This window comes from Oryctolagus cuniculus, chromosome 2 (assembly GCF_051225735.1).
Source record: "Oryctolagus cuniculus isolate XC-2025 breed Fujian yellow rabbit chromosome 2, ASM5122573v1, whole genome shotgun sequence".
Classification (NCBI taxonomy): Eukaryota; Metazoa; Chordata; class Mammalia; order Lagomorpha; family Leporidae; genus Oryctolagus; species Oryctolagus cuniculus.
Genome location: NC_142868.1, coordinates 142,860,219 through 142,873,133, shown reverse-complemented (window position 1 = coordinate 142,873,133; position 12,915 = coordinate 142,860,219). Strand labels below are relative to the sequence as shown.

Genomic DNA, 12,915 nt, shown 5'->3' with positions numbered 1-12,915 from the left:
CAAAATAGGCCTTTCTCAAAGCTACATGTATCTAGGGTTGATACCCAGCTCCAGCTAACGCATCCTGGAAGGCAGGAAAAGGGCTTTTCCTGCCACCCACATGAGAGCCCTGGATTGCTTATTTCCAGCTCCTACCTTTGGCCCAGGAGCTGTTGCAGGCATTTAGATTAGATGGAGCTCACTTTCTCAAAAAAATTTAAAAAAGAAAAGAAAAAGGTTCTCTGACCTTGACTTAAAAATACTTTCTGGTGCTTAATCTGTAATAAGAACGTTCTGCTTGGCCCTTGTCTCAGAAGGGATCTGAGGGTGTTTCACAGGCCAGGGCTTAGGGTTTTCTGTGGCTTTCAGATCTGTATCCAGGCTCTCTTCACATGGACACACCCTCCCCCATTCTCTGTTTGGACCAGTCAGGAGCTTTGCAAGCTCCTCTTAACATTCAGTCTGTCTCCAGCTGGTGTAATGCACATTTTGCTGCCCCAGAGCATGCTGCAGACAGCGTGTGTACGTGCACACACACACACACTCACTCTCTCCCTCTCTCCCCTTAGCTTCTGTAGGGCCTTTTCTTATAGCCTTCACGGCATGATGCCAGTATCTGCTCCCTGCTCTCCAACTATGCCCTCTCAGCCTCCTGCCCAAGCCCTCCACATGAGGATCTGGCAGGTTTTTACTTCTTCCTGACTCAGGTACTTGGGCGCACTACATCCCACAACAAACTCCATAATACAGTAGGCCACATGACTCAACTCAAACCTGTTGTCATTAAGCCAAACTAGGCCGCTCTATGTGGTTATTAAGTGAACACAAAAATCTTACTGGGAAAAAAGATATCTTTAATTCCCCTTCCTTACTTTTTACTTGGCACAACTGTCCTAACAGTCTAAAATAAAAGTTCCAGAAAAAAAACATTCCAGAAAAAGAATGTTCCAGGAAAAGACTGCCCACACAGGGCGCCTGCACTCAGGAGTTGTCAGCACAGCACTCGGCGATGACACAGCACAGACGTGGCTTTGCTGGGGCCGCCGTGCTCCTCCTCCGGCCCATCCAGTCAGCACTGCCTGCAGATTGCAGCTTCCTTTGCCGTTGCTCTGCTGACAGATGCTGCAGCGGCAGGCAGGAAACTTGGGAGCGTTAACACAGCTGATAAAGGCGCAGGAAGCTAAGGCAGCCTGTGTGCTTAGTGAAAGAAAAATTTTTTTAAGAAAACACAAGCCTGCTGTGTGCGATGTACCCTGATCCTAGCCTATCCCTTTTGTCACATGAACACTTCTGACTATAGATGTGAATCTTGGCCTCATTAGCAGTCCTGTCTTAGCCTGCTTGGATCATCTGCTTGGGACCCACAAAAGGGTCACAAGCATTTCCATAAATGTATTACTAGACCACCCATATTATGAAACAGCAGTCCCTTTGCCAACAGAAGTTGTTAGGATCTGGTAGCAGCAGGGCCCTCTGTCTAAGGCTTGACGTGTTGTCCTTGTGCATGCAAGGATATGGGTGTACTCTGTGTCCCACCTCTGACGTCAGATAATACCACTCACCAGAAAACTACGTCCCTGTGCCCGTCTTGGGTTTTGTAATTCCAGAGTGGAGCCAGTGAGTTCTGTTGGCTTGAATTGTTAAGTTAACATAGAAGTCCCAGTAGAATCATCATTGAGAAAGGGTGGGCATTTGGAATCTGCTGCCAGGCTCTGATGATGTGCTGAATGCTATAACCCTGTATGTTCCTTAGGAAATTATTTAGTGGCAACATCTGCATGGGTTCTTTTGGTCTAACTGCTTTGACCCTGTCAGTTTTAAAGGATGTCCTTGGGAGGATCGCAAGGCAGTCTGGCGAGCTGGAGAGCCATGCAGATCGCCTGTATGACTCTATCTTAACTTCTGTGGACCTGCTGGCTGGCTGTGCCCTCATCCCTGAGAACAAGCCAATGACAGCAAAAGAGCGCCCAAGTGAAAGAGTTTAACCTGGTAAGTAGAGGAACCCAAAAAGAAAATCTGCCCTCCAACCCAGTGCTGATTAGGACACAGACAGTTGATGACTTCTGGTGAGGTCAAAGCTGTTGAAACAAATGAGATCCAGGAAGGAAGCACTGAAGAAGGAGTGGCTACCACTGCCAGGAGGGTGTGCATTTTCTATCATGCTAGCTCACTGTGGCACTTCCCCGGACTGCCGCCTGCTAAGGAGGGTGCCCCGTGCTCCCGCTTCAGCAGCAGTCTCTTCACGTACCCATGCCACCCAAAGATACCAGAAGCACAACTCGTCTGTACTTCCTTCAGTTCTACATGGACACTTCTCCAGCACGAGGCATGACCAGGCTACCACCATTCTGCAGGGTTTTCTTGCCTAACTCATTTCTGACAACACTGATAAGTCCTCACCACCACCCTTCCCACCAAGGGTTTCTACAATACTAGACCCTCCCAAAAAGGGCTGCAGAACAGCCGGAGTGGCAAGACAGCACAAGTAAGACAAATTGTTTGTGATGGTAGGAAAGGGTCTACGAGGATTGGTGTGCACTTTGCGGTTGCCACTGCTTAGTGTACTTAATAACTGGCACTTCATCTCCTACCACAAAATGTGGATTTTCTAGGTAAGAACTCACTGTAGGTATATCACATGTGAGCAGGGAGTCTCTGTATCTGCATCAACTGCATCAAAGCAGTCTGAGGAGTCATTTTTTTCATTTGTTTCTTCCTTTGCCAACATTCTGCCTGTAACAAACTCACCTTTCTCTTTCAGGCAGCTTCTCAGACAGATGCACTGCGTCAACCAAAAGTTGGTTTATGAGAAGACAACTTTGAAATGTTCTTGCAAGAGCCATTTAATATTGTCAAGCAGGAAACTTAACTCTAACACATGAGCTTTAAAATGCCTTTCTCTTCTTGAAGTAAGGGCTGTTAAGTTACTACCTTTATTTACAGTGAATCCTTCCCAAACTAAGGTTTTCTGTTTGGTGCTTCTCTACAAAGAGCACATGGCTTTGCAATTTTTGATCAAATAAGACAGCTATTGTCTCCTCTGTCCAATTTAAAACAGGCAAAGCTCTTATACTATTCCACTTACAACTAAGAGAGTTGGTATTGTCAGGCATTTTTATAAAAAAGAACACAACAGACTGAAAAAAGTGAATGGCTGGCCAGAAACCTTGGGTCTTTCCATAAAATGATGCTTAGGTTTGTAAGTGTGTCTTCAGAGACTTTTACTCTGCACAAGAAAGGGCATATAAATGAAGAGAACCTGTACAGATTACTTTGGATAGTTATGACACCTTTTGTCATCTCCAGGGCTTAGGTCTCCAGCTTCCTGCCCGTTATCTTCAAATGCATCAGGGACTTGGGAGAACTACCATTGTCCTTCAGCATGGCTATGGGTACTTCTGGAAGAATTTGTTCCTCCATTCCTACTCCTCCTCCTACTCTCAGGTCACAGAAGGGAATGGTTAAAATCACATACCCTGGTTAACTACATAAACTAAACCTGTCAGAGAAGTAAGGGAATTCTTTGTTGCTTAGGAGTTGACATTTAAATATTTTCATAGAAAACTACAACAGCAACAACAATGGATCAACCACTTAAAACATCCATTCTCTAACTTACTGAAGCAAATGGCCAGTTTTTGCTAACAACCACAGACTCCACAAAAAAGTGCTTTAAATCTTCTGGTTGGGCCATGAATGAATATTGGAAAGAAGAAAGCACAGTACACTCACACAGTAGAAACAAAAGTTCTATGAAATGTGATTTTTCTGCTTCAGAATATCTCAGACTTTAGAGTCATGGGAGAAAAGCTGTTAAATTTTAATATTGAAAGATCAGCCACTCAATAGTAGCTACACAGAAAAATATAGTATTTCAAGTGCCTGCTGGTACTATGGCATGATCAGAATTCTGCCTTCTGATTCTACCATCTCCATCTTAATGTTGGTCCCATACATAGTGAGATTTTAAAAAATGACATCTCCCTAGGAAATCACTACCAATTATAAGCATAAATGTAAAAGTTTAAAAAAATCTAAATTGACTTTTTAAAAAGTTATGTATAATGGCCTCTTTTTAATGGATACATTTCAACTTCTTTTTGATGAAACCGGAACAGGCCTTTGCAACATATGTTACAGGACAGCCTTTAGAGTTAAATATGTTTAGATACTGGTATTTGACAGTCATGAAAATAAGTCTGTTGGCATAAAAACCAGAAGGTGACAATACCATAGAAACAAACTGTCCAGTATTATACCATAGAATACACAATGTGGCAATCTCTTGTCATTCAGCCTAACATTCAGCTGACAGGAATTTTCATAGAATATTCTACTTTACCTGGAAGTAATCCTAAGATATTTTTTGTTCATTCTGTTTGAAATAAAGTATGACTGACTATAGGGTGCTAACTCAATCTGGTTGTTGATACCACCAAAGAGGATGAAACACCTCCCTTAAAATGGTGAAACTGTCTGAACCAAGAATATGTTGCCAGCATTTCCCCGCACAAACTGGCTAGCTGGTGCAGTATGCTACCACCCTAGAATAAAAACTTAGCCCTATTAAATTTATGGAAATTGAGTCCACAAGGAAGTGGTAATAATAGCTGAATTTGCCTTGCAATTGCAATTAACAATTCTAAACTAATCCTAGACCTCAGTGGTTGCAGATCAATGGCTAAGCTCATCAGCAGATGGAAGGTATTCAAGTGGCTGTTTCAAAGCATAAATGGGAACACCAAGCAAGGGCTGAATGGCAACATGCATGCCAGAGGGAGCTTCAGGTGGGAAGTTACTGCTCATATTAATACTGGCTTTAAAGATTTCCCAGAGCTTGCTACTGCTTTGAGTTTAGAACACTCTTCACTGTAAGTTAATTTATGGCATCTACTTTTAAAACATGACAGTTGATAATTCCCTTTAAGAAGTAAACAGATTATATTAAAGCCATTTCTTGAAATGTTTGTACTTGAAAATGGAAGTAGAAATGGGAATTTTTTTTCAAAACTGCATTTATTGGCATAGACATAAAAGCAGGTAGTGAAGCATGCTAAACTGTTTGGTTAAGTCCTAAGCTTGGATGTCATAGGGGAAAAAGTACTAGAATTTCCCAAACTGTCTGTAAATATGTTCACATCTTAAATTCATGCGTGTGTTCTGCTAACTCACTAATAAGCTGATGGTGTGAACAACTTTTGCTGTATAAAGCTGAAGTGCATGGCATCACATGGTTTACCTTTTGAAACATTTAGCTACTTTTTAGAAGTTTCTGATCCTTCCCCTTTATATACTGTATTGGTTGCATAAAACCAAACCTTTTGAAACGTTAAAAAAAAATCCTTCACCCAAATGATTATTGGTAACTTCAGGAATTTGTCAGTTGCCTTATGTAATGATGAATAGATCCAATAAGCACGTCTATAATAATACAAAGTAAACTATGATTTTATTGTGAAATTCTCATAGATGGAAAATTAAAGTGAATATTTATTCTGTCCATTTCATTTTACAATAATCTTGCCACTTATTTTTGTACCATGTATTTCAATTGCCTGTTTAGTGAAAAATAAAGAAACCTATAATTTTTGGCTTGTTTTAGCTTAAATTTTATCATTGAAGACCCCACAATAAAATGTGTTGCTGACAGCCACATCCCAAGCCTCTAAGTGAAGAATGTTTTGGCTGCTACTTCAACCTAAGGAAACAATTTCGACCTCTGTCACCTTAAAATGCCAGTGTCACCAGTAGATACTTTGTTTCCCACGATAAACACAAACTGTAGGATCTTGAGGGTCCTATTTAACAAAATTTCCAAATGTGCAAAATTTCACTGTAATAAATAGATTCTCATTTATCATCCCCCCACCCCCAGCATTCTCATGTTTCAGTTTCTTTTTAGAGATAATTTCTAACATTGGGGCAAATTTTCTGTTTTCTACTTCAATAGTAAATTCTCTTCCAAGGTTAAGTTATACAACTATGAAGGATAAAATAGTTGACATGACTCAGAGCAGGGAAGGAACAAGGTTAGCACACACATTCTGATACTTGCCAGATAGGAAAGGTGTGCTGCTTTCCACCTGTACCACAGGTCAGTTAAGGAAATGTTGACCAATAAAGCCATTTCCAATGATTTTACAGAAGGATCAGAGATAATGGGCAAGATAGTATATACTCTTAAAACTTTTCATACAGTTTGAGCTCCCTGAATCACTAAAGTTGGTTTAATCCCTACACTGCACAGAAGTCTCCCTAGGTCGTTTGTCAGGTTTAGTATCCAGAAAGCAAATTATTGATTGCTGCTCTAAGATAAGTAGGTCTACAATGCCCTTGGTTGCACACACAAATGGCTGGTTTTAAGTATAATGCAAGGCTCTAGTTCCCTTTAACCATAAGAATTAAAAATACTTATCACCATATAATTTGATATTACTCCAATAAGTACAATATTTATTAAACATATCTTCAGTTGTTTGTTACATAGTGTGCAACAAATTACAATATCCTGCAGCCACAAATTATATGCAGAGTATGAAGAAACTATTAATCAGATAGTGTAATCTTTCCATTTATAACTCTACAAGGAAGAACTAGCAAATCAGATCTTACATAGAACATCTCACTAAACTTTATGCATGGAAAGTGACAGACACTGGTTGTGCTGTTTGTTACAAAATGGCTGAACTTCATCTTCAGAAGACTAAACCCGACATCTAAACATGCCAATATAAACATCAAAACAAAATATATTCTAACCAACCACGGGGAACAGTCTGGTATCAGGAAAGCAACAAGGATTACACACATTATTTTATAAACCAGCACACAAAGGTTTAAAACAGTTCTGAAAATGAAGTTAGCGGTCTTGAGGGAATAAAAAAAAAGTCAGTATTGACCATTTACAATCTCTGACCTTTGTGGAGACGGTAAGAATCTGTTGTAGTGCAGCTACATACAGTACAATTCAGGCAATTTTGTTTTTTTTTTTCACTTGGGTTCAGATTGCAAATTCATTGCTGTGAGAAAAGGACGGAGGCAAATTTTAGCAGCAACCTCCACCTGACTGCTTGACTGGAGTGCTCTGAATTTTAACATTAGACTTCTCTGCGCCACCAGCTGTTGCTCCAGGGCCCATTCGCTTTTTAATCTCAGCTGCCATCGTCATGAAAGACTGTTCTACATTCGTTGCGTTCTTAGCACTGGTTTCCAAAAAAGGAATTCCAAGGGAATCAGCAAATTCCTAAGAGTAATAAGGCACAATTAGCACTGGAAAACCTTTTTCACTTAATGCATTTATACCATCTGAGAAGATGAATAGAGGAGGAAGGAGTTCACTGGACCCAGACAGACACTCACGAACTGGCAGTGCATTCTAGTGTGCATGCTTTTTAAAGCTAAAATGGCCGTGCCCTTTCTGTGACTCCATAACCGTAACACAAATCCAGCACCTTCAAATTCAGTGTGAAAGCCAAACTGTAAACATACCTTTGCTGTTGTGTAGTCTACTACTTTCTTTGTGGTCAGATCACATTTGTTCCCTACCAACAACTTATTGACGTTTTCACTGGCATAACGATCTATTTCCTGCAGCCACTGTTTAACATTATTGAAGGACTCCTGAAAAGACATTTTAAGAATAATTTAAGTCTGAAAGCAAATGATAATCAGAAGCATCCTTCCTGATCTAACAGATAAGAAATGCTAGTGAGACAGCACCAGCTACAAAAAAACAGAGCAAGGAAAAGTGTGAATTAATATATGACTACCTCAGTGAATAACAAGATAGAATTTAAAGGCTCATGGTGAAATACCTTGAGAGGAAAATAGCTTAAATACCAAATCACAACTCAGAAAAACCCAATTATTTTGTATTATAAAACATGGTTTTTGAAATTTTGCAAATAGGGCAACATGTTAATTCTGAAGATGTTATCAAATACTGGTAAGCTTTCATTTGAAAATATTTTAAGGTTATCATGACTAAAGGTTTTTGGAATTAAGATCATCTCTTCTGTCGATAGCCCCCACCCAGTAGGTACAATGGCACTTAATCTGAATGTCTGTGTTATCTCCTAATTGGCAATGATTTCACAGTTTAAATAGGATTCAACTTACACTACGAGAAAAGTAAATTCCAATTTTCAAGGCTTACCTTTTATTTCTTTCATTCACAGGAAGACAGAGGAGCCTGAAGCCTGCAGTTAGGGCCCCTGCACCACATTCTTCCCAATATCCTAGCCTGCATTCTGTCCATCCTCACACCTTCTCTCAGCATGTGATTTTCAGACATTCATTACCTAACATAACCCTATGCTCATCTTATTCAAACAATTTATTTATGAACCATATCCTCCACAAGTCAAAGACCCCTTAATTTCACTTTTGGCAATGACAGGAAAATTCTCATTTCCAGACAAATTCTGTTAACACCAAGAAAACATAGTATAAGCCAAATAACCACAGTACAAATCCCTACTCATATGTTAGAATCTTGCCTTTATGAGCAAAGTTATTTAGCTGATAATAAATAAAATTCAAGTCCCTTGAAAGCAAATATAAAACTAATTACAAAGTTTTCTATTTACTAAAAACAAACATGTTTTATGTGAATCATATTTATACTTGGAGAGTACAAAGTTCTGCCATAAAAAAATAGTAAAGGAACCTCTAACAATCTTGGAACTCACCTGATCTGTCACATCATACACAACTATGATGCCATGGGCTCCTCTGTAGTAACTGGAGGTGATTGTTCGAAATCTTTCTTGGCCTGCTGTGTCCCACTATGAAAAACAAGAAGTCCAAACAATTCCATTAAAACACAGTTGGGGCAAAGTGCAGGAGGAGGGAAGATGTAGTTTATATATATAATTGTGGACATTATCAGGATTTGATAAGGGAACATAAGCCCTCAAGGCTCACACTACTAAACTGCATAGTTGCCAAATACCAAAAAGTCCAGAAAAGAAGGTAATACCTATAATTTAGCTTGTGGTAATGATGCCAATTTTTATTTTCAAGATTTGCTTATTTACTTGAAAATTAGAAAAATCTTTCATCACTGGTTCATTCTCAAATGGCCACAATGGCCAGGGCACAGCCAGGCTGAAGCCAGGAGCTTCATCCAGGTCTCCTATGTGGGTGGCAGGGGCCCAAATACTAGAGCCATCTTCTGCTATTTTCCCAGGCCATTAGCAGGAAGTTGGATCAGAAGTGCAGCAGCTGGGACACAAACCAGTGCCCAAATAGGATGTCAGCATCCCAGGTGATGGCTTTACCTCTTAAGCCACAACACCAGCCCCAATGCCAAAATTTTAAGCCCTGAGAACAAAACTATGCCATACTTTTCACATTCCTTACAGCCTGTTACACCATAGTAGGACAGATAGGCAGACAGGTTGAATTGGTTAGGCAAGCTACAGGTTCTAAAGTGCCATGACAGCATGCATGAGCACACACACACACACACACACACACACACATTTCCTTGGCAGTACATTTTTCATCATGGAAAACATCAAAAGGACCTAAGTCAAAGAAATGGCAGTCAAGATAGTACTTTAACCATCTCAGGTAAGCATTAGCTTAATCCCAAGGAAAAGACTGTAATGAAGATGATCGCCAAGTGTTTTATATAACTCATGTTAAGAGCAATTTACCACACTTCTACCGTTTAGACTTAACACCAAAAACAAATGCCTATCAATATGCCACGTTTTAAGAAAAATTAACTTTAAGAAAAATTAACTGTTAAACTCCTCCTCCTCCCCCTCCCCATCCACCTTCAAATAAATAAATAAATCTTTTGGAAAAAAAATCTTGGGGATGGGGCCAGCACTGTGGCATACTAGGTTAGGCCTCCCATATGGCATCCCATATGGGCACCTGTTCGAGTTCCAGCTGATCCACTTCTGATTGAGCTCCCTGCTTAATGGCCTGGGAAAGCAGCAGAGGATGGCCCAAGTGCTTGGGCTCCTGCCACGTATATGGGAGACCAGGATAGAGTTCATAGCTCCTGGCTTTGGCCTGGCCCAGATTTGGTTGTTGGGGCCATCTGGGGAGTAAACTGTCTGTGTCTTTCCTTCTGTCACTCTGCCTTTCAAATAAATAAATCTCAACACACACCTAACACAGTACCTGACTTAGAAGCTACTCAATCAAATATTACTTTCCTTCTATCCCCTTTCTTAAATATTAGCAAGATTCTGACACGTGACATGGGCATGTTAATCACTATGCTGAATGCCTACTCTCAAGAAATGGTTTTTCACAGAAGTTAACAGACATAGTTGATTACAGTAAGCAACGGCATCCAAAAAAACAAAACTTATGCCTCTTTGCCACTGTGAAAATTTGCCTGACGTTATATCCTAACTGTGCTGAGTACATTCCATTGTAACTGGATTACCTTTGTATATAATTCTTCCTACCTCTCATAGTCAAAGCTCATGTTTTGTCTCTTCCATTGAAAAGGTATCTTTTCCTAATGTACTACGAAAATCCATCTGAGTGCCTGGTGTAACATAGTGTTTCCATAAGTGCTTCATGAATGAATGAATAATCACAGAAAGAGGCTTCCAGGGTATGCATTTGGACTCCATTCCTATCCCACCCTGCTGAATGTTCTGTAATCACCAACTTTGATAAGGAACCAGATGTTACACCTGAACAGGAAAAGCTAAAAGAGAAAGCTATTATTCAATGAGGAATAAGATGTTATAGAAATTATTACATATTTTTTTTTTTTTTTGGACAGGCAGAGTTAGACAGTGAGAGACAGAGAGAAAGGTCTTCCTCCCGTTGGTTCACTCCCTAAAATGGCCACTATGCCCGGGACGCTGCACCGATCTGAAGCCAGAAGCCAGGTGCTTCCTCTTGGTCTGCCATGCGGGTGCAGGGCCCAAGCACTTGGGCCATCCTCCACTGCCTTCCCAGGCCACAGCAGAGAGCTGGCCTGGAAGAGGAGCAACCGGGACAGAATCCGGCACTCCAACCGGGTCTAGAACCTGGGGTGCCGGCGCCGCAGGCGGAAGATTAGCCAAGTGAGCCGCAGCACTGGCCATAGAAATTATTTTTGATCTGAACAATTCTTATTCTGCCACTCTATCAACAGATGTAGGATTCTTAAGATAATTTGTATTTATGAACATGTTAAAATATATGCACAAAGTAACATGTAATACTAAAAAAAATTCTAGCCAAAAATCACTTACTATTTGAAGCTTGATTGTTTTCCCATCTAACTCTATAGTTCTTATTTTGAAATCCACACCAATTGTGCTGATGTAGCTTTCTGTATATGTATCATCCTGAAGAGAAAAAAATTAACAATTAGAATTTTCAAGAGTAAACCAAAATACATAATATTTACATTTACTGATAGTTAATAAAACAAGGTTTACAACTTCTAACAAACTGACAATAGCCATGCCATCCTGCTCAGGTACTAATGTCAATTCTGGTTACAAAGTACTGTCTAGTTAATGGTGGCTGCTTTGCTTTATTTTTTTTCAATAACTCTACTTTTGCCAAATATCTCTTGGCAAATTATATACAGACATCATATAGGAAAAGATTTTTAATTTCCACTGATTTGGATGATTTTTCTAATTGCTAATCAGTGAAACTCTGGATCCCCACTCACCCAGCTGATATTATCATAAAGCAATGATCAGTTTTCATTCTTGTGATTTTTAGAAATTTTTATTTCCTAGTTATCATAAGTTGAGCTATAATGCATGTAACAAAGTTTATCTTTGGAAGTATACAATTCAGTGATTTTTAGTATGTTCACAAAGTTGTAGAACTATCACCCCATTTAACTACAGAAAACTTTGATCTCACTTAAAAAACCCTGTACTCGTTGGCAGCTACTTCCTATTTCTCTCTTTCCTTCACACTAGCCAAGCACTAATTTACTTCCTGTGCCTATGGATTTGCCTAATCTGGACATTTCAAATAAACGGAATTATATAGTACATGGCCTTTTATGAACAGCTTCCTTCATTTAACATAACACAATGGTTTCAGTGTTCACCCATGTTGTAGCCTGTCAGTATTTCATTCCTTTTTATGGCAAAACAGTATTATACTATATGGATATACCACATTTCATTTATCCATCATTTGATGAACATTTTGATTGTTCCCACTCTGGCTATTATGCAAAATGTTGCTATGAACATCTGTGTTCAAGTTTTCATGTGAACATGTTTCTTGACAATTTTTTTGTTACATTTTAAAATTATATCTATTTCTCAAGTATTTGGCATAATTATATATTTCTTATGCTAGGACATATGAATAGAGAGACCAGGTTATCTTCACCTAAACAACAAAGCACCACCTAGGAAGTATTTTTCTAACAAAGATGAACCTAAAACCATGGGGCAAGAATTTGGCCTAGCAGTTAAGAGTGTTAGGATATCTGTGTCCTGCAGTGGAATACCTGATTGATTCCTAGCCGTGACTCCTCAGTCTAGCTTCCTCTAACGCAGACTTGAGAGGCAGCAGAATGGCTCAAGAAATGGGGTTCCTGCCACACACATGGGAGACTTGGACCAATCCTCAGCTCCTGACTTTGGGCTGTGGGCTGTTGTGGGCATTTGGAAGAGTGAACTAGTTGACTACGGGTTCTCTCTGTGCCTCTCAAAGATATCATCAAAGCGACCTACATCTCATCAAGCCAAAATCTAATAAAAATAGCACTATCAATAAGAACTTTGTGTAATGATGAAACGTTCTGTAACATTGCTAATCAAAATGGCAGCCATTGTGGCACAGTGGGTTAAGCAGCAGCTTGTGATGCTCCCGTCAAGCCTTGGCTGCCCTACTTCAGACCCAACTTTCTGCTAATGTGCCAGGGAAGGCAACGAAAGATGGCCCAAGTACTTGGGGTCCTGCAACCCACATGACAGGCCAGGCGGCTCAACT

The 12,915-nt window shown here is 39.9% G+C and overlaps 2 protein-coding genes across 20 annotated transcripts in view; one reads left to right on the top strand and one right to left on the bottom strand.

The window, feature by feature from the left end:
• CEP68 (centrosomal protein 68) overlaps positions 1-5,568 on the top strand; it is a 30,951-nt gene extending 25,383 nt beyond the window's left edge. For 12 of the 19 annotated variants that reach the window (XR_011386613.2, XR_011386614.2, XM_008254328.5 and 9 more), the window contains 2 exons: positions 1,795-1,968; positions 2,741-5,568. Coding sequence is in view for 13 of the 19 variants with exons in the window: in XM_008254328.5 (XP_008252550.2) it covers positions 1,795-1,964 (170 nt within the window). In the remaining 6 variants the exon portion in view is untranslated. The remainder of the gene's footprint in view (positions 1-1,794; positions 1,969-2,740) is intronic. The other 7 variants (XR_016230317.1, XR_016230320.1, XR_016230319.1 and 4 more) reach the window with 2 other exon arrangements.
• An 836-nt stretch (positions 5,569-6,404) lies between these two features.
• Positions 6,405-12,915, bottom strand: part of RAB1A (RAB1A, member RAS oncogene family) — a 36,416-nt gene continuing 29,905 nt past the window's right edge. Inside the window, exons 3-6 of the mRNA XM_002709837.6 lie at positions 11,196-11,291; positions 8,670-8,765; positions 7,468-7,599; positions 6,405-7,222 (exon numbers count right to left, since the gene is read on the bottom strand). Of these exons, the coding sequence (XP_002709883.1) occupies positions 7,025-7,222; positions 7,468-7,599; positions 8,670-8,765; positions 11,196-11,291 (522 nt within the window). The 3' untranslated portion in view covers positions 6,405-7,024. The remainder of the gene's footprint in view (positions 7,223-7,467; positions 7,600-8,669; positions 8,766-11,195; positions 11,292-12,915) is intronic.